The sequence below is a fragment of the Ursus maritimus genome, unplaced genomic scaffold, assembly GCF_017311325.1.
Source record: "Ursus maritimus isolate PB19 unplaced genomic scaffold, ASM1731132v1 scaffold_34, whole genome shotgun sequence".
Lineage (NCBI taxonomy): Eukaryota > Metazoa > Chordata > Mammalia > Carnivora > Ursidae > Ursus > Ursus maritimus.
Window position 1 is genome coordinate 1,957,743 of NW_024426008.1, and position 23,044 is coordinate 1,980,786.

At 40.1% G+C, this 23,044-nt stretch overlaps 1 protein-coding gene across 8 annotated transcripts in view; it reads left to right on the plus strand.

Moving 5' to 3' along the window:
* The window catches only part of FANCC (FA complementation group C), a 265,947-nt gene that overhangs the window by 196,683 nt on the left and 46,220 nt on the right, over window positions 1–23,044 (plus strand). For 7 of the 8 annotated variants that reach the window (XM_040620151.1, XM_040620150.1, XM_040620149.1 and 4 more), the window contains 2 exons: window positions 2,766–2,930; window positions 21,100–21,256. In XM_040620151.1, the coding sequence (XP_040476085.1) occupies window positions 2,766–2,930; window positions 21,100–21,256 (322 nt within the window). The remainder of the gene's footprint in view (window positions 1–2,765; window positions 2,931–21,099; window positions 21,257–23,044) is intronic. The other variant, XM_040620152.1, reaches the window with a different exon arrangement.

Here is a 23,044-nt window from a genome sequence, read left to right on the forward strand (position 1 = left end):
AAGAAAAAAAGTGTCCAGGAAGTTCAATATTCAATAACATTGGAGTTCTCATAAAGAGAGAGCAGATAAAAGAATGGATAGAAGATTATCAAAGAGGGGCGCCTGGGTGGCACAGCGGTTAAGCGTCTGCCTTCGGCTCAGGGCGTGATCCCAGCGTTATGGGATCGAGCCCCACATCAGGCTCCTCTGCTGGGAGCCTGCTTCTTCCTCTCCCACTCCCCCTGCTTGTGTTCCCTCTCTCGCTGGCTGTCTCTATCTCTGTCGAATAAATAAATAAAATCTTTAAAAAAAAAAATTATCAAAGAAACAGTCTAAGAGAACTTTTCTGATTTAAGCTCCACTGAGCGCCCAGCACAATGAATAAAAATAAATCCATACCAACATACATCAGTGTGAAATTTCAAAGAGGATTTCCAAAAGCCTCAAGGGAGTTAAAAACAGGACTTACATGGGGCGCCTGGGTGGCACAGCGGTTGAGCGTCTGCCTTCGGCTCAGGGTGTGATCCCGGCATTATGGGATCGAGCCCCACGTCAGGCTCTTCCGCTGTGAGCCTGCTTCTTCCTCTCCCACTCCCCCTGCTCGTGTTCCCTCTCTCTCTGGCTGTCTCTATCTCTGTCGAATGAATAACTAAAATCTTTAAAAAAAACAAAACAAAACAGGACTTACATGAAGGATAGAGATTCATAATAGCGTGGGCCTTCTCAGGAAAAACACTGGAAACTAGAAGACAGTAGAACCACACCTTTACAATTTTGTTGAAAAATTACAAGATTTCTGTACTCAGCCAAAGTATCAAGTGTAAGCATAAAATAAAGATATTTTGAGACATTCAAATACTTTATCTCTCATGTACCTTTTCCCACATAAGAAGAATGAACCAAGAAAGAGAAAGATATAGGGTTCAGGAGAGAAGTGAAGGAAATCCCCAGGACAGAGATCCCAAGATGGTAACTGTACAGAGGGAATAAAAAGTGACCTGCCTGGGTTGGACCAGGTCAGAGGGTTCTAGGGGAAACTTCTTTAAGATGATGAAAATGGTAGAATGTCAGATATATTTGAATGTATTGCAAAGAGATTATGCACTTGGGTTAGAGTTTGGAAAAAAAGAAACTGGTCATCTTTTGGAGTGCAACTTAATATGCAAACGGTCACACAGGGTCCCAGATAGGCATGTGCAAGGATACCACTGTAGCAGTGTCTGTAATGGTGAGAAATTAGAAATAACCTAAATGCCTATAAATAAAGACATTGTCAAATTACAGAACACACATATTTGTTTAACAATAGGCAGCGAGTAAAAAAAAATGGGGGACGGCTTTTTTTCTGTTGTGGTTCCATTTGTGTTTCAGAAAACACAAGACTAAATTTCTAGATTTACGATTATGAATATAACTAGGAAAATATCTAATAGCCTACATCTCAGACTTACGTTGTACTGATCTCTAGTTGTTTGTTTATTCATTTAACATCTATTTCTTGAGCATGTAGTATGTATAAGGAGTTGTTTCCTGCATGCTGGGAATGGAGCAGAGAGCAAAATAGAAAAAAGTACGTGTCCTCATAAAGCTGATATCCTTGCAGGAAGAAACAGACTATGAGCAATAAACAAATAAGTACGTTATAGGTCAGGTGATGAAAAGTACTCTGAAGAAAAGTAAAACAGGGTAAGAGAGGTAGATGGGGTGGGGGGGCACTTTCTATGTTAAGCTCTGCTGTCCAGTGGCGCTTCCTGCGTTATGGACAAGTTCTGGAAATTTGCAATGTCCAGTACTGTAAGCCATTAGCCTCATATACCTGTTGAGCATTTGTTTTGTGGCTGGTGCAACTGATAAATGGAATTTTAAATTCTATTTCATTTAAATTAAATTTAAATTGCCACATGTGGCTCACTGCTACCATATTGGTCAGTGCATTTAAATGGGAATGGTCAGGGATGCTGTCACATAAGGCAGCATTCGAGCTGAGATCTATACGAAATGAAGGAGGTAGCCCTGGGTTCCAGGCAGAATGAAAACCAGGTCCTCATCTGGAGTAGTTGGAGGAAGCCTGCAAGGCTGGAGCAGGATGAGTAAAGGAAAGAGTAGAAGGAGATGAAGCCAGAGAAACAGAAGGGGCCCCGATCATGGAAGGCCACAGCGGCCAGTATAAGACTCTGCTTGTCCTCTGAGGTGGGAAGCCATTGCAAAGCTTTGAGCAGACAAGTGAAATGATCTGAATTTTTAAAGGGTTGCTGGAACTATTCTGATGATAAACAGTAGGGATGAGGGCTGAACCACGTAGAAAGTTAAGAAACTCCTACAGAACCCAGACCACAGGTGATGGTGCATTAATGGGTAGTGATGGAGTGTAGAGAAGTTGTCAAATGAATTGACAGTATTTACTGCTGAATTAGGTAAGGGGCATGAGAAAGGAGGTATCAAGGATGGCCTTGAAGGGCTTTCGCCTGAGCAAATGAGATCAACAGCACTGGGGAAGAGAACATTTGGAGAAGGAATTCAACAGTTCTGTTTTGTGCATGGTAAATTGGAGGTGTCTGTAGATAGTTATGCTAAAGTCCTGACAATAAGTGATGTTAAATGGGAATTTCAACTAAATGATTTCTTCCTGGAGAGCTGAGTAGGAGAAAGGTTCATCAATGGTGTTAGCCCTCTCTGTGTGGGGGACAAAGCAAATAGCTTATCATCAGTCTTCAGCATGAAAGATTTTCTGTCTTTAATTACACGTGGCTCTAAGATTTGGATAATTATGTTTACTTATTCCATAGAATGGTTCCTGAAAAAATAAGGTTCCTGTCACGAGTTTGTATACCACTTGTAACTCTGCCAGATATTGAACCACTGGTGGAGGCTCTGCTCACCTGCCACGGACATGAGCCTCAGGAAGTACTCTGGCCTGAGTTCTTTGATGCCGTGAATGAGGCCTTTCTGCTGTAAGTGACGTACCTTTACTCTCTCATCGGCTTTGTTTTCCTTTTCTTAGTATGCTCCATTATATTGGAGATGCAGTTTTCAAACTTTTGGTCTCAGCACCACTTTATGCTCTTAAAGATTATTGAGGATCCCATGAGCTTTTTTTGTTTTTTAATGTGGGTTGCATTTGTCAATATTTTACCATGTTTGAAATTAAAACAAGTTTTAAAAATATTTGTTACTTCATTTAAAAATAATACATTGATTACATATTCACACAAATAGCATATTTTTATGAAAAAGTGATCTTTTCCAAGAAGAAAATTGTTTAACAGGAGTGGCATTGCTTTATAGTTTTGCACGTCTCTTTATTATCTGATGTATGACAGCTGGTTCTCATATGTGTTTCTGTACAGTCTGGTACAGTATGTTGTTTTGGTTGAAGTATATGAAAAAAATCCAGCCTCACACAGATACCTAGTTGGAAAAGACGAGAGTTTTGCAGTAGCCATCTCAGATAATTGTGGATTTTCTCTTTGGATAGATACCTCACCAAAATTTGAAAATGGTAGTGTTTTAAGGTTCGTTGCTACACAGAATCTGAAATTATTATACTGTTACATTAACCCATTGAATGTCTGTGGAATACTTTTTTGTTTGGTTGGGGGTTTTTTGGTGGTATACTTTTAATAGCTCTTCTACCCAAGCAGGGTCTTATAGCCTGGTTTTTGAATGTATGTTTCATTTGGAAAATATTGGTTTATTAAGTTATGCAGATCTTCTAAACCTGACATATTTCATTTTATAGCATCAACACTTTCGTTCTTGTCAGCACCAATCTCATCAGAAATGTCTTTAGTAAGCTGTCAAGCTCACATCGATAGGAACAAATTTTCCAAGATTTAAATTTCTACTTAAAAACTCAAATTTATCATTGGCTACAAAATGCTGTCATTTGTTTTCCTTTAGGTACAAGGGTCATTTCACTAATTTTTGAGAAAGTATGTGCCAAATACGGAATTCTGAGTAAACACTGTTTGTCTGCTATTCTTTCAAGGAACGTTCCATTACAAAACGGTGGCTAGTTGATCTTGCAGCTCACACAGTTGCAAGTGCTTTTCCTCCAGACAACCATCCTGCTGTGTTATGCCGCGCAAGTGCAGTATGCGTGCTTTCCTTTTCACCACACGGAATGCTTTTTTATAAAAAGTGTTCTCGAGTGTAAAATTTAGTAAAATTAATATTTTGTACTGCTTCCTCAAGCACATTTTTGTGTGAAACTGGCAGTGTTATTACTGCATGTAGTGGTGAAGAGTACAGTGACTACTTCCTCTGCTTGACTCGTGCTGGGCACAGCAGTTTTACTCGCTAGTGCACGATGAGTGCAAATGTCAACACAAGTGTTCCAGGAAAAACCATGAGATTCGAAATAGTTTTTCAACACTGTAAGTATTTCTCTACCGTATGTGTGTACTGCCCAGCTCATTTAACAGAACTCCCGTTCTCAGTGTTGATACGAGATGAATACAAGTAACACAGCTAAGGTCAGCCATATCCAGAGGTTCAGTTTTAAGGCAGAAGTATAATTCTCTTGATGAAATAGTAACTTACATTATTGATGTTTGAATTATTTAATTCCTTTTTGTTTCGACTCTGAATGATCTCAAATTGATGCCACATTTAGCTGGCACTGTAATAGTATTTGAAAACATTCTATTGAATAGGCGTAATAAGGTAAACTAATAACATCTATGAAATCAAGGGAAAAATAGCTTTCTTCATATTTGCTTTCACGTACGGTTTAGCCCAGTTCCTTTGGAGTAGATGTCTCCCTGTCCTGAGTCAGAAATCTCTGGTGTATTGCTTTCATCTTTTCCCAATGAACAGCTATGGATGAGAAAGCAAATCTTTTAATTCTCCTTTGAGAAGTCAATGATCCATTCTTAAATGTGAGAAAATATATTATAAATGAATTTTATTTTTGAATAAAATATCAAATTATAAGAAAGTCTGAAAATGTTATATATTTGTGAAGTATATATAAATATGCTTAGATCTAAAATAATTTAGATAAAATTTATACTTTTCAAAAAATTTTTAAATATTATTGCAAAAATTAGACAACAAAGTGTACTTGCTTCTTGTTATGTTTCCGTGTAGGGCCAAGAGGAAATATTAGTTTACTTATTTACTTACTTACACCCCCCCCACTTTATTGAAATATAATTGACATATAGCATTGTGTAAGTTTAAGATGCACAAGTTAATTTGATACACATTTTATATTGCAAAATGATTACCATCATAGCTTAGCTAAGACCTTCATCATGTCACATAATCACCATTTCTTTTTTGTAGTGAGAACATTTAAGATCTACTCTTAGAATCTTTCAAATACATAATACTGTATCAACTATAATCACCATGCTGTACATTACATCCCCAGGATTATTCATCTTACAACTGGAAATTTGTACTCTTTGACCAGCATCTCCCCACTTCACCATACACTAGTCCTGGTAACGATCCTTCTAGTCTCTGTTTCTATGAGTTCAGCTCTTTTAGATTCCACATAAAGTGATATCATATGGTATTTGTGTTTTTATGTTTGATTTATTTTACTTTATGTTAAGTAAGTTAAGTATGCGCTTAGGTCCATCCATGTCACATACTGCAGGATTTCATTCTTTCTCATGGCTGAATAATATTCCACTATATAAATATATCACATCTTTTTTATCCATTCATCTACTTATAGACACTTAGGTTGTTTCCATATCTTGACTGTTGTGAATGCTGCAGTGCACATGATAGTACAGATATCTTTTTGACATCCTGTTTTCAGTTCCTTTGAATGTATACCCAGAAATGGGATTGCTGGATCATAGGATAGTTTTAATTTTCCATGATGGCTACACAAATATACATGCCCACCAACAGTGCACAAGGGTTCCCTTTTCTCCACATCCTCACCACACTTGTTATTTGTTGTCCTTCTGATTCTAGCCATTCAGACAGGTGTAAGGTGATATCTCATTGTGGTTTTGATTTGTATTTCCCTGATAATTAGTGATGTTGAGTATCTTTTCACTTGTCTGTTGGCCATCTGTCTTTTTTGGGAAAATGTCCATTCAGGTTCTCTGCCCATTTTTTAATTGGACTATTTGTGAGGTGTGTGTGTGTGTGTGTGTGTGTGTGTGTGTGTGTGTTGAGCTGTAGAAGTTGTTTATATTTTGGATATTAGCCCCATATCAGATTCATTTTTCAAATACCTTCTCCCATTCAGCAGGTTGTGTTTTCATTTTGCTGTGCAAAAGCTTTTTATTTTTGTGTAGTCCCAATAGCTTATTTTTGCTTTTGTTTCCCTTGCCCAAGGAGACATATCCATAAAAATGTGGCTAACACTGATGTCCAAGAGATTACTGCCTATGCTTTCTTTTAGGAGTTTTGTGGTTTTAGGTCTCACAGTTAGGTCTTTAATCCACTTGAGTTTATTTTTATGCTGGTGTAAGAAATTTGTCCAGTTTCGTTCTTCTGCATATAGCTGTCCAGTTTTCTCAGCACCATTTGTTGAAGAGACTTTTACTTTTTGTATATTCTTGTCTCCTTTGTCAGATTAATTGACCATATAAGCATGGGTTTATTTCTGGGCTCTCTATTCTGTTCCACTAATCTATGTGTCTGTTTTTGTGCTAGTACCATAATGTTTTGGTTACTATAGCTTCGTAGTATATCTTGAAATCTGGGATTGTCATATCTCTAGCTTTGTTGTTCTTTCTCATGATTGCTTTGGCTATTCGGGGTCTTTTCTGGTTCCATACAAATTTTAGTATTATTTTTCTACTTCTTTCCCAAGTTCAGTTATTGAAGAGACTATCCTCTCCCCGCTTTATATTTTTGGCTCCTTTGTCATAGAATGACCATATATGCATAGCTTTATTTTAGGGCTCTCTGTTCTATTACATTGATCAGTATGCCTGTTTTTATGCTAATACCATACTGTTTTAATTACAATAGCTTTGTAAAATAGTTTGAAATCAGGGAGCATGATGACTTCAGCTTTGTTCTTTCTCAAGATTATTTTGCCTCTTTGGGGACTTTTGTGGTTCCATATAAATTTTAGGATTGTTTGTTCTATTTCTGTGAAAACTGCCATTGAAATTTTGATAGCAGTTGCATTGAATTTATAGATTGCTTTGGGTATCTGAACATTTTAACAATATTAATTCAGGGTGCCTGGGTGGCTCAGTCGTTGAGCATCTGCCTTTGGCTCAGGCTCAGGTGGGATCGAGCCCCGCGTAGGGCTCCCTGCTCAGTGGGAAGCCCGCTTCTCCCTTTCACACTCCCCCTGCTTGTGTTCCCTCTCTCGCTGTCTCTCTCTCTCTCCCAAATAAATAAATAAATAAATAAATAAAAATTAAAAGATTAATTCTTGTTAGGTTTTTGAAGGTATTATCAATTTGAGAAAATTGTCCTCCGTTCCAGTTTACTGCGTTTTTGTATTGAATTGGTTTGAATTTTATCAAATACTTTTTCTGCATCTATTGATATGATCACATGACTTTTCTTTTTTAGCCAGTTGATGTGACTGATCACATTAACTCATTTTCAAAAGTTAGACCAGCCATGCATACCTGTGACAAATTCCACTTGGTTGTGACGTATACACTGTTGGATTCAATTTGCTAATATTTAGTTGAGGATTTTTACTTCTATGTCAATCAGAGATATTGGTCTCTAAGGTTTGTTTTGTTTTGTTTTTGGTCTCTAAGTTTTCTTATAATGTCATTGTCTGCTTTTGGTATTAGTGTATTTCTGGCCTCAGAAAATGAGTTAGGAAGTATTTCCTCTGCTGGTCTCTGAAAGAGATTGTAGAGAATTGGTATCATTTCTTCCCTGAATGCTTAGTAGAATTCAGCAGGGCCTGGTACTTTCTTTTTTGAAGGTTATTAAATGTTCATTTAATTTCTTTAATAGGTATAGGCCTACTCAGCCTGTTTCTTCTTATGTGAGTTCTGTTAGAATATTACCTTTCAAGAAGTAGTCCATTTCATTTAGGTTATCAAATTCATTGGCATAGAGTTGTTCATACAGTTCCTTTATTATCCTCTTAATGTCCATAGGATCTATAATGATGTCTCCTCTTTCATTTCTGACATAGTAATTTCTGTTCTCTCTCTCTCTCTCTTTTTTTTAAGTTAGCCTGGACAGAGACTTAATTTATTTTATCAAGCAATTCGAAGAACCAGCTTTCATTGATTTTTCTCTATTGATTTCCTGTTTTCTATTTCATTGATTTCTGTTTTAATTCTTACTTTTTCTTTTCTTCTGTTTACTTTGGATTTAATTTGCTTTTCTTTTTCTAAATACCTCCCTCAGGTAGAAACTTAGGTTATTGATCTTAGATATTGCTTATTTTCTGAGTCTGTATTTAATGCTATAAATTTTCCTCTAAGCACTACTTTTCTTGCATCCCACAAATTTTGATAGATTTTGTTTTCATTTTCATTTAGTTCAAAATAACTTTACATTTCTCTTGAGGTTTCTTACTTGATCCATGTGTTACTTAGAAGTGTGTTGTTGAATCTTTACGTAATTTGGGATCTTCAAGTTATCTTTCTGTTATTGGTTTCTAGTTTATAATTGAATTGTGATCTGAGAGTAGACATTGTATGATTTTTATTCATTTGAATTTGTGAGGGATGTTTTATTTATTTATTTAGGTTTTGGGGGGGGTTGTTTGTTTCTTAGAGAGAGAGAGCATGAGTGGGGAGGGGAGGGACATAGGGAGAGGGAGAGGGAGAATCCTAAGCAGGCTCCACGCTGAGTGCAGAGCTGTGGGGCTTGATCTCACACCCTGAGATTATAACCTGAGCTGAAATCAAGAGTTGGATGCTTACTGGACTGAGCCACCCAGGCACCTCATGAAGGTGTGTTTTATAGCCCAGAATGTGGTCTATCTTGGTGAATGTTCCATGTGAACTTAAGAAGAATGCGTGTTCTGCTGTGTTTGGATGAAGTATACTGCAAGTGGCAATATATACGGTTGACTGATGGTGTTGTTGAGTTCAGCTGTGTCTTTACAGGTTTTCTGCCTGCTGGATCAGTCTGTTTCTGATAGAGGGATGTTGAAGTCTTCAGCTATGATAGTGGATTCATCTAGTTTGCAGTTCTGTTACTTTTTCCTCATATAATTTTACACTCATTAGTAGGTACATACAAGTTAAAGATTATTATATCTTCTTTTTTTTTTTTTTTAAAGATTTTATTTATTTGACAGAGATAGAGACAGCCAGCGAGAGAGGGAACACAAGCAGGGGGAGTGGGAGAGGAAGAAGCAGGCTCATAGCAGAAGAGCCTGATGTGGGGCTCGATCCCAGATCGCCGGGATCACGCCCTGAGCAGAAGGCAGACGCTTAACCGCTGTGCCACCTAGGCGCCCCTAAAGATTATTATATCTTCTTGGAGAATTTACGCCTTTATCAATATGTAATGAATTTCTTTATTCCTAATAACTTTGCTAAATTTGAAGCCTACCGTGTCTGAAATTAATATAGCTACCCCAGCTTTCTTTTGATTAGTGTTAGCATGGTATATTTTTCTCCATCCATTAGTTTTGATCTGTATGTTTCTTTATACTTAAAGTTGGTTTTTTGTAGACAAAATGTAGTTGAATCTTGTTTTTTGACCTACTCTGTCAGTCTTTATCTTTTAATTGGTGCATTTAGACCATTGAGGTTCAAAGTGGTTATTAACATAGTTGTATTAATATCTATTATATCCCTTACTGTTTTATATTTGTTGCCCTTGTTATTTGTTCGTCTTTGTGTCTTCCACTCTTTCTCTGCCTTTTGTGGTTTTAATTGAACATTTAACATGATACCATTCTATCTTATCTTCTTTCTTAGCATATTCATTATACTTTCTTTTTTTATCTAGTAATTACCCTAGAGTTTGCAATATACATTTATAGCTAATCCAAATCCACTTTCATATATCATACCTCTTCACAGATAGTGAGTACTTTGTTTTTTAAAGATTTTATTTATTTATTTGAGAGAGAGAGAGTGCAAGTGGGGAAGGGAGAGGGACAAGCAGACTCCGTGCTGAGCACAGAGCCCATCTCAGGGCTGGATCCCATGACCCCAAGATCACAACCCAAGCTGAAACCAAGAGTTGGATGCTCAACTGACTGAGACCTCCAGGCACCCCTGTGAGTACCTTTAAATAACAAAATAATCCTAATTCCTCCTTGCTGTCTCTTGTATCATTGTCATTCATTTCACTTATATTTAAGCACCCTAAGCATATCTACACACATAAACATATGTATTTGGGTACATTGTTCCTATTTATCATATTTGAACAGTCTATTTTCTGTTACATCAGTTAAGAATAGGAAAAATAAAAGTTTTTATTTTGCCTTCATTATTTTTTCTTTGATTTTCTTTATGTAGATCTGAGTATTTGACCTATGTTATTTTTCTTCTCTCTAAAGAACTTCCTTTAATTTTTTTTACTGAGTAGGTCTACTGGCAGCAAAACTCCTCAATTTTTGTTTGTCTGAAAAAGCCTTTGTTTCTCCTTCGCTTTGGAAGAATAATATCACAGGGTACAGAATTTCAGATGGTGTATTTTTTTTCTCTCAACACTTTTAATATTTCACCCCACTCTTTTCCTGCTTGCACGGTTTCTGAGAAGTTGGATATAATCCTATCTCTTTTCTCTATAGTTAAGATGTAGGGGTGCCTGGGTGGCTCAGTTGGTTAAGTGTCCTACTCTTGGTTTTGGCTCAGGTCATGATCTCAGGGTCATGAGATCAAGTGCCGCATGGGCTCCGCACTCAGGGGGAGTCTGCTTGAAGACTTTCTCCCTCCCCCCCTCACCCCACTCATGCTTTCCCTCTCTCTCTCTCTCTCAATAAATAAATAATTTTTTTTAATTGTGTATTTTTCCCCTGGCTTCTTTCAGGATTTTTTCCTTATCTTTGATTTTTCTGTAGTTTCAAAATGATGAGCTTAGGTGCAGTCTTTTGTCATTTATCCCATTTGGTGTTCTCTGGGCTTTCTGGAATTGTGTTTTGGTATCTGATGATTTGGGAAAATTCTTAGTCGTTGTTTAAAAAAAATTTTTTTCTCTCTCCCTCTTCTCCTTTTAGTATATCCATTACACATATGTTACATCTTTAATAGTGTTCCGCATTCCTTAGATATTGTTTTTTCAGTTCTTTCTTTCTTTCTTTCTTTCTTTCTTTCTTTCTTTCTTTCTTTCTTTCTTTCTTTCTTTCTGCTTTTTGGTTTTCAAGGTTCCCATGGATATATCCTCTAGCTCAGACATTCTTTCCTCAGCCAGTCTCTGGTTCAGCCCACCAAAGGCATTCTTCATTTCTGTTATAGTGGTTTTGATCTCTAGTATTTCTCTTTGTTTTTTTTTAAGATTCCCATCTCTGCGGGGCGCCTGGGTGGCTCAGTCGTTAAGCGTCTGCCTTCGGCTCAGGGCGTGATCCCAGCGTTCTGGGATCGAGTCCCACATCAGGCTCCTCCGCTAAGAGCCTGCTTCTTCCTCTCCCACTCCCCCTACTTGTGTTCCCTCTCTCGCTGGCTGTCTCTGTCAAATAAATAAATAAATAAAATCTTAAAAAAAAAAAAAAAAAAAAGATTCCCATCTCTGCTTACATTGCCCATCTGTTCTTACACGCTATTAGTGCTCTTAGCATATTAATCATAGTTGTTTTTAATTCCAAAGCTGATAATTCTAACATCTCTGCTTATTGGTTCTGATTATTGCTCTGTCTCTTAAAATTGTGGGGTTTTTTTTCCTTTTGATATGCTTTGTCACTGTTTTCTTGATAGCTATATATGAGGTACTGGGTAAAAAGAACTGTTGTAAATAGGCTTTTGTCGTTTGGTGGTAAGGTATGAGAAGAGGGGAAGGTGTTCTATGGTCTTATAATTAGGTCTCAGTCTTTTAGTGAGCTTATGCCTCTGAACTGGGAACTTCACACAAGTTTCTCAGTTCTTTTCTTCCCCTTACTTAGGACAGATGCCCAGGGCTGCCTGGAATTGGCTATTTGCCTTCCCACAGGTCTGTTAGGCTCTAATAATACCACATGAGGTTGGGCTCTGGTTAACTAGTTTTCCTTGAGGGCAGACCTTGTTAAGAATGGAGTGCTCTATCATATTCAAAACCTAAAGTAGAAGTAGATTTACTCCCAGTGTTTACTGTGAGAACCTAGTTAATCTCCTGGAAGCAAATTTCATGATATTGTGGGGGCCCTCCATGACTGGATCCCACTGGAGTTTTTAACTCTCAGAGTGGTCCACACTGAGCCTCCAGCCATTCACTAATTACAGTGCAGGTTTTCCTACCTGGCACTGGTTCCTAGGGCAGTTTCTACTTGTGGATCTCTACTGCAGTAAGTTACGATTTCTTGTATTTGCTTATCTGTCTTTTCAGTCTTGGGGACCAAGGTTTGCCCTACGCCCTACCCTCTCTTAAAGATAGAAGAACAGTTGTTGAGTTTTCAGTCTGTTCTGCTTTGTACCTGTTATTAAGATAGAGTGGTGACTTCCAAGCTCCTTTCATGTGTAACAGGAAATTGGAAATCTCTATATGGTGTATTGAAAATATATGTAACTACAATAGCATTATTACATATAAAAATTGATACCAGTTCCTTAGCACCATCATGTACTTTAAAAAGAAAAGAAGTTTGTATAATGCGATAAATGTGCTTCACATCATTTACCTGAGTACATACTTCAGGTTCTAGTGACTAACCCTACCAGCTTTCATTTTTCGTACTCCAAAGCAGTTTTTCAAAGTATTTACTTTTTTTTTTTTTTAAGATTTTATTTATTTATTTTGACAGAGAGAGAGACAGGCAGCGAGAGAGGGAACACAAGCAGGGGGAGTGGGAGAGGAAGAAGCAGGCTCGCAGTGGAGGAGCCCGATGTGGGGCTCGATCCCAGAACGCTGGGATCACGCCCTGAGCCGAAGGCAGACGCTTAATGACTGAGCCACCCAGGCTCCCTCAAAGTATTTACTTAAAGTAAAATGCTCTTTGCCTTTCACCATTGCAGCTCTATTTCTGATTTATTTAGTAATACATTTCATCAAATTATAAGGTCTTAGCAACCTGTGCTTCCAGCCTTTTTCAGCAAGACTTGAATTAAAGGGAAATGGGAGGAGAACGCCCCTTGGCATACCCTGTGAAACCTCTCAAAATTGTTTCAGAAATTACTGGTGAGGAAGAGACATGCTCAGAAAATAGCTACTTTTGCTCCACCCGCAGTGCTCAGACAGAAAGCTGAGGGCAGTCTCTTCATGGGTAGGCCTGAACTCCTTTACTGTTTATTTTACTTCTGATAGCATGTTCTCCCTCAGCAACTAATAAAATTTATTTGGTTTGGAAAATTATGTCTGCTAATCCATAGGGGACAGATAGTCCAGAAATGCTGGGTGGCCTTCACCTTGTCCAATTCCTATGGCTTCAGCTCAGCAAGTTCCCCAAGCAGTGGCGTAAGAGCTGGCACCTTTCCATGGACACTTTCCCATGGACGGAGCATCCCAGCCACATGTTGACATGGGGAGGCTGATTCAGTCAGTCAGTGCAAATTACCACCCCCACACCCAACACTGTTCTCCCCCCAGCCCCTTGAGCAATTCCCCAAATGTGCTGTGTGGTCATTTAGAAACCACATACTTTCTTTGACCAGTGCACCCTGCCCTGTGTTTAGACTTCCAGCTATTTGCCTACCACAATACACCAGTGGAATTTCATCTCTTTTACTATTGGCTGGCTGGCTGTGGCCTTGGCTTCCAAATACAGTCATGGATTTTCAGAAATGGGCTGCCTGTCTTCTTTTCAACAGCAGATTCTTGCCCCTCTCTGCAGTTTAGATAACCTAGAGGAAATCTTCAATTTCTTGGCCTAAATGTCAAACCTAACTTCTCAGGCCTATTCCTGGAGTTGCCCTCACAGCCACGCAGGCTGCAGGCTGCATACAACCTTTCTGGGAGGGCCACTGAAATCCTTCCAGGGGTCTGTGGAGTATAAGTAATTCAGTATGACATGCCCTCTAAGGTAAATCTAAATCCATTGCTTCAAAAACATTGAGTTTGATGACGGGGTGGAGAGTTTTTTCTACATACTAGAATGAATGAGTGAATTGAACAAAGGAAAGGAAGAATGGCTGCAGGACTGACCGACCAACTGGCCTCACAGTGTGACTGTGAGTGTTAAATAGGGTGACCATACAGTTCATAATCTTTACCAAAACACTTTGGGGAGTTCAAAGGGGACTGCCTTTTTATAACTGTGGTGGGGTAACAGACATACGGCACACTGAAATGTATTTAAATGGGTCTCATGCCTGTAATATGTTTAGCATGGTGCCTCACACCCAGAGTAAACGTTCAGTAACTGTTCACATGTTGTTAATTATTGCTGAATTTAGTAATTGTACCATTTTTTATAATGTTTTATTAGGTTTTCTCAAGCTTATATCTTTTCCTTCTAATGGAAATATCACTGAGCTAAGGCTCCCTATTAAATTAAAAAAAAAAATCTGTTTCTGAAAGAACTAATACAGCCTCCGAAGGTGCTTACCAGGAACAGAAAATAAATTACAAGAAAAGGCTGACCTTTTGCCAAGCTTCTGGTTCTGTGCTTTTTCAGCTCAGATAAGAAAAATCAGGCTTTAAGTGTTGTCAAATGATACAGGTGAATGTCTATAAATGAAGAAAGGCTAGTGTAATACTCAGGACAGAAAGGTAGCAAAGAAGAGTAGTAGTAACTAAAACCCTACTTATCCATTTATTGAGACTTCCTGAGATCCTCTTTTTTTGTTGTTTAACTTTAATAAGATATGGTCACAAAATTAGTCATTGAAAAAGTTTACTTTTCAAATAAAAACCTGCTGATTCTGATTTGTAATAGACATTCCAGTATGTTTGGGTTTGGACATTTCCTTTGCTTGGTGTTGCTGCTTTTTGTTTTGAAAAGTGGTTTCTCTAACATGTAAGTGGCAATGATGGCACAGTCTTCAAATTTGTTATACTTCTTAAATCAAGTTTTCATGAAAATACACCTTTGGGATATATTAGAGAGTATTCTTTCCAATTCCTTGGAATTAAGTAGTTTTCTAGAAGCGCTGATCCCAATTTTTGTGGTCTTTTCTGGCAACCCAAACAGCCCTGATCTCTTTCTGGTTTGGAAAAGTGGAATACTGCCTGTGTTTGTCTTGAGTAAGGAAGCTTCTTCCTTCCCTTTGCCTCTCTGACATTCCCTACCGACAGGCACTGCCCTCGTTAGGAACTGTTCTTGCAAAGAATTGAATTCCACATTCTGTTTTTATTGTAGCCATAAAAAAACAATTGGAGCCAAAATTATTTATTAAGCACCTGAACCAATTTCTTTATATACTGCCTCTTTTTGGGAAAGATGGGGCAAACAACAACCTCAGTATTTTGGAGAAACAAAGTACAGTTTTCTAAATGCCAAGGAGGCATTTATCTAGCAGACTCTGAAAGCAGGAGATATGGGACACGGTAGTGTCCTGTCAGGGTTCTCCTGCTTTGTGTCAGAAATTGTTACCAGGACTCAGATGTTTGGGGCACCTGGGTGGCTCAGTGGGTTGGGTGTTGAGCTTTTGGTTTCGGCTTAGGTCATGATCTCATGAGTCGTGGGATCAAGTCACATATCAGGCTCTCCACGTGGTGGAGAGTCTGCTTGAAGATTCACTCCTTCTGTCCCCACCCCCACCCAGCCACACACATTCTCTCTCTCTCTCTCAAATAAATAAATCTTCAAAAAAAAAAAAAAGGCTCAGATGTTCTACATGAAAGCACTGACTGGGAGCCTATTCCTCCTATTTTAAATGGGAAACTTTTAATGTATTACACATAAGTCCCAAACTCCCAATCTCATTTTCCAAAAACATAGCTATAATGCAGAAAACTTCCCCTGATTAATAGCTAGGAATTTGGGAGAGTCAAGTTTTGATCAGTATCTAGGCTAGATAGATGGAGTAGGTATAGAGTAGAAAAAGGACCGCCTTAGTGTTTCTAGGACTAACACGTGTTCAATAGCATGAAATTGTTCAGTGTCCCTTAAAACATTTTTATCTTCTGTGACTTTATTGGTTCTTTAAATTTCCACAGAAATATATTCATTTTGTCTGGTCAAAGAATACAGTACGGAAGTATATACAGAAAATGTTAATTATTCTCTCATTATCACCATCTAGTACTTCTGATAACCATACCTTATATTCTTGTAAACAGAGATCTATATAAAACAAATTTTTCTCTTTTTTAAAGTAGTTTTAAAAACAAAAAACAAAAACAGCATCACACCATACACATGACTCTGGAACCTATTTTTTAACATATATCTTGGCTAGCCCTCAAGGGATATAGATCAGCTCATTTTTATAAGATAGGAACATATTCCCTGATATGAATGGACCTTAATTTATTCAGCTGCTTGCCAATAGATGCATTCAAGTTGTTTTTACTTTTGTTTTTATAATATTGCTGCAGTGAATACCCTTCAAATGATGCTTGTATTTCTGCCAGGCAGATTCACAAAGGATGTCTGTTTTACAATTCATTAGGTGGTACGCATGACCAAAAGAGCAAAGCCATCCCATCTCACCTCTGAGAACATATGTCCCCTGTACCTGCTTCAGCATTGGGTGTTGTCCTAAACGTTTGCTGATGTGTGTGGAGGAAAATGGTAGCCATGTACATTAGTTTACCTTTCTTTACTATTAATAAGGTTGAAAATCTGCATATTTTTGGCCATTTGTGTTCTTCTTTCATAATTTGCCTCCCCCCAGCCCCTAGTTTTATTGAAGTATAATTGACATATAATGTAATTTGCCTTTTTTATTTCAAAACCAACCCGGTACACTCTTAGAACATTTTATATAATATGAATGTGTTGGTCCAGTCAGCTTCTGTTATGCAGGTATATTAAGATCATATTGTTTTGGTGATTTCTTCCTCACCAGTATTGATTATAAAGAGTTAACTTTTTGACGTTTTAGAGCAAAACAGATTATTTTGCTCAAATACTAAACATGGATTTATAAATTTAATCACAGCAAATAATAGAGTATACTCTGAATAAAGGGTAATTAAAAGATAATTGTTAATATACACATTTTTTTTAATTTTTAAAAAGATTTTATTTATTTGACACAAGTGAGGGGGAGAGTAAGCACAAGCAGGGGAAGCGGCAGGCAGAGGGAGTAGTGCCCCCCCGCCCCAAGCAAGGAGCATCCCAGGACCCTGGGATCACAACCCGAGCTGAGGGCAGCCGCTAACCGACTGAGCCACCAAGGCACCCAACATACACATTTTTTAAACTGTGTCTGAGAATAGCACAAAAATATTATGTACTTACTGACTTGAGTATACAATTTTTTAGGTCTTATGTAAATTTTTAACTAAGCAATATCTTTTATTTCAGGTATTTGATGGAACTACCATTTTACCCTAGCTTCCTTTTTGTATTTGTTCATGTTTATCTACTCATTCTCAACAGCTCATACCTATGTGCTGCCACGCATTACTCGGCCACTGTGACCATTAGATAAAAATCACACTTAATGCACATGGCTGCTCAGAGGCCCTGGGAATGGGGCTGCATGAAGAACTCTCACTGAAGTGGGAAACTTCTCTAATGATGTACATACATATTTTATATGGATCCTGAAAAAAAAATAAGATGGGGTGAATGCAGGTCAAAAGATGTCCCTGCTGTTTGGGAAGGGAAGAGCCACTGAGCAGCCAAGTTCCCTCTATACCTCAGAGCGTCCCTGCCTCTTGGGAGCTTTCTGGTTCATGACCCTTGCCCCTGTCTGGGGATGTTCTCCTGTAGAAACTGGATGGAAACCTCTCCCAAGGGTCTATTGATGTGACTAAAACTGGCTGACAGCCTAGACTTTGGAAAGACTTCCCCAAACACTGAAGGGAGTGAACATAGGGTCCAGGCATCTTGCTTACCCAGGAAGGCTGTCCACTCACTCCCCTGGGCCGGAGCCCCTCTTCTGAGCAGTGCCCTCCACTCTCCAGTTCACAAAGTGGAGAAGCTCATAGATTACCTGAGGTGTACAGCCATCTCCAGCATCAGACCTCCTAGGTTCAGATCGTAGCTGTGAGTCCTTGGTCCCTTTCTGACCTCAGATGCCTTCTCTATAAAATAAGAATAATTATAGTACCTGTTTTGCAGGATTAAAATACAAGTAAAATGCTTAGCATGGTTTCAAGTAAGCGATTAATAAATGGCAGCTGCCGTCCTCCAGCCTCTCTCACTCCTCTGCATCTGGCTCGCCAGTCAGCCATACTGTCCTGCCCACTACCACCCCTGTGCAGCCTCCTGGTATTGCTCCCGTCACAGCTATCCCTCTGAAGACCTGTCTACAGTAATGGCTGCACTTCCGCCTCCTCTCCTCATTGACTGCCCTTGGCTTCTGTTACGCTATCAAAACCATGTCCTTGGGGAGGTCACAAAGGGCCTGCCCAGTGTCATGAATGTGGTTCCCTCCCCATGTTCTCATTCTCAGCAGTGCTGGTCACAGCCAGGCTTCCTTCTCGTCCTTGGTGACATTGTTCCCTGCTTGTGTGTCTCCTGCCTCCTCCATCTGCAGCTCCTCGTCTTTCTCTGCCTGTTGGCACTGCTCAGGGCACACACCTGGGCCCTCTTCTCTCCCCACAGACCTCTCTCCCTTGGAGTTCTCCACTCTCATGCTGCACCATGCTGGCTGATGGTTCCTTAATGTAGATCTTTAGCCCAGGCCTCTCCCTAGAACTTCCAGCTTGGATATTCAAGGACCTATTTTATCCCTCTTTTTGAGGACACCTCAGACATTCTAAATTCATACACCCAAAACGAGCTCTTAGTAAATCCTTCACAGATCTTATCTTTCCTTCTTTCCCACTCAGTTGCTCAAGAAACCTGGGCAGCCTTGATTCCTACCTCACCTTCACTACCTCTCATCAGATTCATTGCCAGTTCCTCTTGATGTTACTGCTGAAGTACATGGCGGTCCCCTTCACTCCTCCACTGCTGCCCAGGTCATGCCAGCACCGGCTCCCCTGGGCTCCCCACACCCATTCTAGGCCCACACTTGGTTCTCCCTGCTGCAGCCGGACTGATCTTTGACTGTAAACCGCATCCTGGCACTCCTCTGTGTAAAGTCCTTTGGACCAGCATAATCACTGAGTAGAATCCCAAAGCCTTACAGGCCACCTCACCTTCGCTGTCTGGGGTTTCTCTCTCCTTCTTACCTTGCTCTTCCCTGTCTCAGTACCATCAGGGCTGCCATTCCCTCTGCTGGAATGCCCTTCTGGCTACTCTTCACCTAGCTAATCTCAACTCTGCTGGAGAGGCCATCCTGACCACCCAAACTGAATCGGGCCCCTTCTGTTACTCTCTTTTCCTTCATTGCCTTTTTCTCAGTTTGGTATGTGTATGTGTACCTCCACTGGGCCCCAAGTGCTAGGGGTACAGACTAGGTCTGTTTTGTTCCCAATTGCTTGGCCTACACCTGGCACTTTGAATGCCACACAGGAAGTGCTCCTCTTCCTTGCATGGATGCCCACCAGCTCCTTGCCATCCAGGATGATAGGGGAGATGGCATGGGAATTGCATCCCAAAGCACAGCGGCACAAGAGAGGACATCCATAGCGTGGCTCCCAGATGTGCCAGGTGGTGCAGGAGGGGGGCCACCGTGGCAGTTCTTCTTTGCCAGGTGTGGGGAGGTGAAGGAAAGGGGTCCTGCAAGACTTCCCAGAAGAGTTGCCGCTCAGGGTGAGAATGTGAGATGAGAAAGAGGGTCAGCGGGGGGCCTCCCTCTTGCCCTTTGTCCTGTACTCTGCCTGCTTCTGTGAGAGTCCTTCTAACTCTTCAGCTTTGTTTAGCCTTGCCCCAGAGTTAATCCAGGACAAAGGTCTACAGGAGTTATGCTGAGGGAGAAGAAAAAAGAGAAATCACGAGAAATTGCACTGTGACTCCGCCTATTCATTTCCTGCTCCTGCACCCATGCTCTGGGCTCCACGCCAGCTCCTGCAGAGAAATGGCCCAGAAGCAGTGGTGAAGGGAAAGGCTTGAAGGGGTTTCTGGGTAATAGGTAGCCTTTGTACCCTCAGCTTTTGTTTTTCTTAGTAAAGGCCGTAAACATCTTTGGCAGAACCTGGAAAGCACTCTGCTGTCTGTGGTGCCACAGGTGAAGAGGGAGGGAGGCCTTGGAAAAGCTGGGCTGAAAGAAGTCTCACCAGGCCAAAACAGACCCAGTGTTCATAGACAGGGCCCTGTGGGGACAGCCCTACTGCTGTCCCAGAGCCACCAGTGGCTCAGAATTAGGTGTCCCCCTCATGCTACCTCCCAGGAGAGGAGGTAGAACCCCTGATTGGCTGACCTGACTCAGGAGGAACCTCCACATACATTCTCCTGTGGAAACAACTACACAAAATATTTGGGGCCCATAGAGTATCATGGTAGGGATCAGCAATGGATCTAACCAGGCCATAACCACCGATTTTGAAATTATTACTAAAGGAAAACATTTAACTTTCAAGCAACAGATTCACAAATACAGTCACTGAATATTTACGAGATGTCAAGCATTGTGCTAATCTCCGTACATGTGTTATTATTATTGCATCTGAACCTCCTGAGAACACAGTGAGGGAGGTAGGCCCACTTACAGATGAGTACATTGAGGTTTAGCTGTTAAGTAACTTTCCCAAGGCCATCGAGTTAGTCGGTGGTGGCTCTGGGACTCAAACCCAGGTCTAATTACCTAGTTTAAATCCTTACAATGTACTGTCAAACATAACTATTTCTAAAATTTGGGACTATATACTTCAAGGCCTTCTTCCTCTTTATCACTAATCTTCCATCACTAACACTTCCATCACTACTGCTTGTTTTTCCTTTTGGAAAGCATTTCTTTCTTTGGGCATTTCTCTAATTTCTTGAGTTGAATTGGAAGCAGATTCACATTATTTTGCAAACGGACACTTGGTAAATATTCATTGATTACTGTAAATATTAACTGCTGTTCGACAATGATGAAAAGAAGATCCACAAACTGGACTCATTACTGCATTGTGATCCCCCTCAATCTTATTTTCTTAGTAACCCATTTCTGTTTAAAATGTTATTTTTGCTAAAAGGAAGAAGATTTCACTCCCCACGTCAGCTGTAGTCTGCCTCTGGCTTCGGCACCTTCCCAGCCTTGAAAAAGCAACACTGCATCTTTTTGAAAAGCTAATCTCCAGTGAGAGAAATTTCCTGAGAAGGATCGAATGCTTTTTGAAAGATTCATTACTGGTACGTGCTGGGCTTTAATGAAGAGAAAAATCCTTAAAGAGGATGCTGGGTATCATCTCTTTTTGTCAAAGCAAGGGGAAAGGTAAACAAGAGAGCAGTTGGCACCTTTTAAAATAATTGTGTGTCTGCATTTTGTTATAGAAATACCCAGCATAGGGGGCTTTTCTGCATAGTTGGAGCATGTCTTGAAAACGGGGAGAGGTGTGAGATTTACTGGATCAGTGCCCCTTATAGTGCCCTACTCAGGAGAATTGATATGAAGGCACACTTTTAAAACAGTATTTCTTATTTCCACATGAAAAGTACGTTTTAAAAAATGAAGACCTTACAAATGAGAGGAGGTATAAAACAAAAACCTGAAAGAAAGGTTAAAACAACTTAGAATTCTAAAAGGTTTCTTTTGGTGTAAGCCTTCTAGCCTTGAACCCTCCCTCCATGTGGTGGCTCGCCTGCCCTCCCTTGTACTTGGGACTTCTCAGGACAGGAATTCGGTGGCTCCGTGGGTCAAATGGACTGGCTTCATTTCCTAAACGAGGGTCAGATGGCAGGACTCACAGGCAGTCCTCAGAACCTGACCGGTGAGGGTGTTTTCCCTTCGTGGGAGGCAACTCTGTGGAATTTATGTGCATTTTTGAAAGAGCAGGAATAAAGACCAATGCACCCTGAAAAAACAAATCAAAAAACTGCGGGAGGTAGCTCCCTGGGCATCTGTTTTACGAGAACCTCAGTGGTTTCTAACATGTTTTCTCATTAGCTTTCGTAACCTGGGGAACACTGGCCACTGAGATTTTCTTCCTATTGTACAGGTGGAGAAAATTAGTTCAGAGATGGTGAATGGTCAGATCTTCAGTTGGGGGCTAGGAAAACTGGGCAGGAGAGAATGTTCACCTCCCCACTTGAGCTGAGAATTGGAAAGGGGGGAACTCTGAGGTTGGCTGAGTTCACACAACACCACCTCTCAGACACCTGTTTTTTTTTTTTTAATTCAGTTGTAACTTTCTGTTTTCTTTCTCTTTCAAATTGGAGGCTCAGTTAGGGAATCCTAATTGAATCTGTTGCTTTCTTCTTCTGTCCCATTGTTCCTTTGAGGTCCCTACCAGTTCTCCCTGGGACTGCCAGGCCTTCTCCCTTACTCCACAGGCTCTTGTCGGCCTTCACGCTCTGGCTCCTCCCAGGCGGCTGTGGATGGTGCTGCAGTCACCAGGAGCCGTGTACCTGCCAGCTAAGTGGCACAAAGTGAACCCAGTTGATTTGGAAGTTTACAGTGTTTGACAGGACAAAAAGGAAGGAACGAAGATAGATACAAAAGACTGAGAGAGCACAAGAGGTTTTCTGTTTTTAGGAAAATTACTACTTGACCTCACCATTTAAAAGAGTTGCATAGTAAGGTGAGAAATAAGAATGCACCTTACGTAAAAATAGTTACAGTAAAATTCAAACTGAACAAAGGCTTTTAGAAGTCCCTGGCAGCCCATTCTAAACATTACCTTTATTATCAGGAAAATCTCTATTTCTAACTTAAATGTATGTGATATAATTTAATTTTCCCTAGCCCTTTATCAGGGACATTATTGCTTTCAGGGTCCTTATTAATTTTCTTTAGGTCTTGTAGAGAAAGTCCAGTTCCATTGGCTTTTCTGAGTTGGTTTGATTCTGGAGCCTTTCTTTGTTCTTGCGATTCTTCTCTGACCCTCCCCCATGTCCTTTTTACCTGTAGCCTTCGGGCTTGAGACTGCTTCAGCGAGCAGCATGTGAGAGCCAGGAGGCAGGCACCCCCACTGAACACTG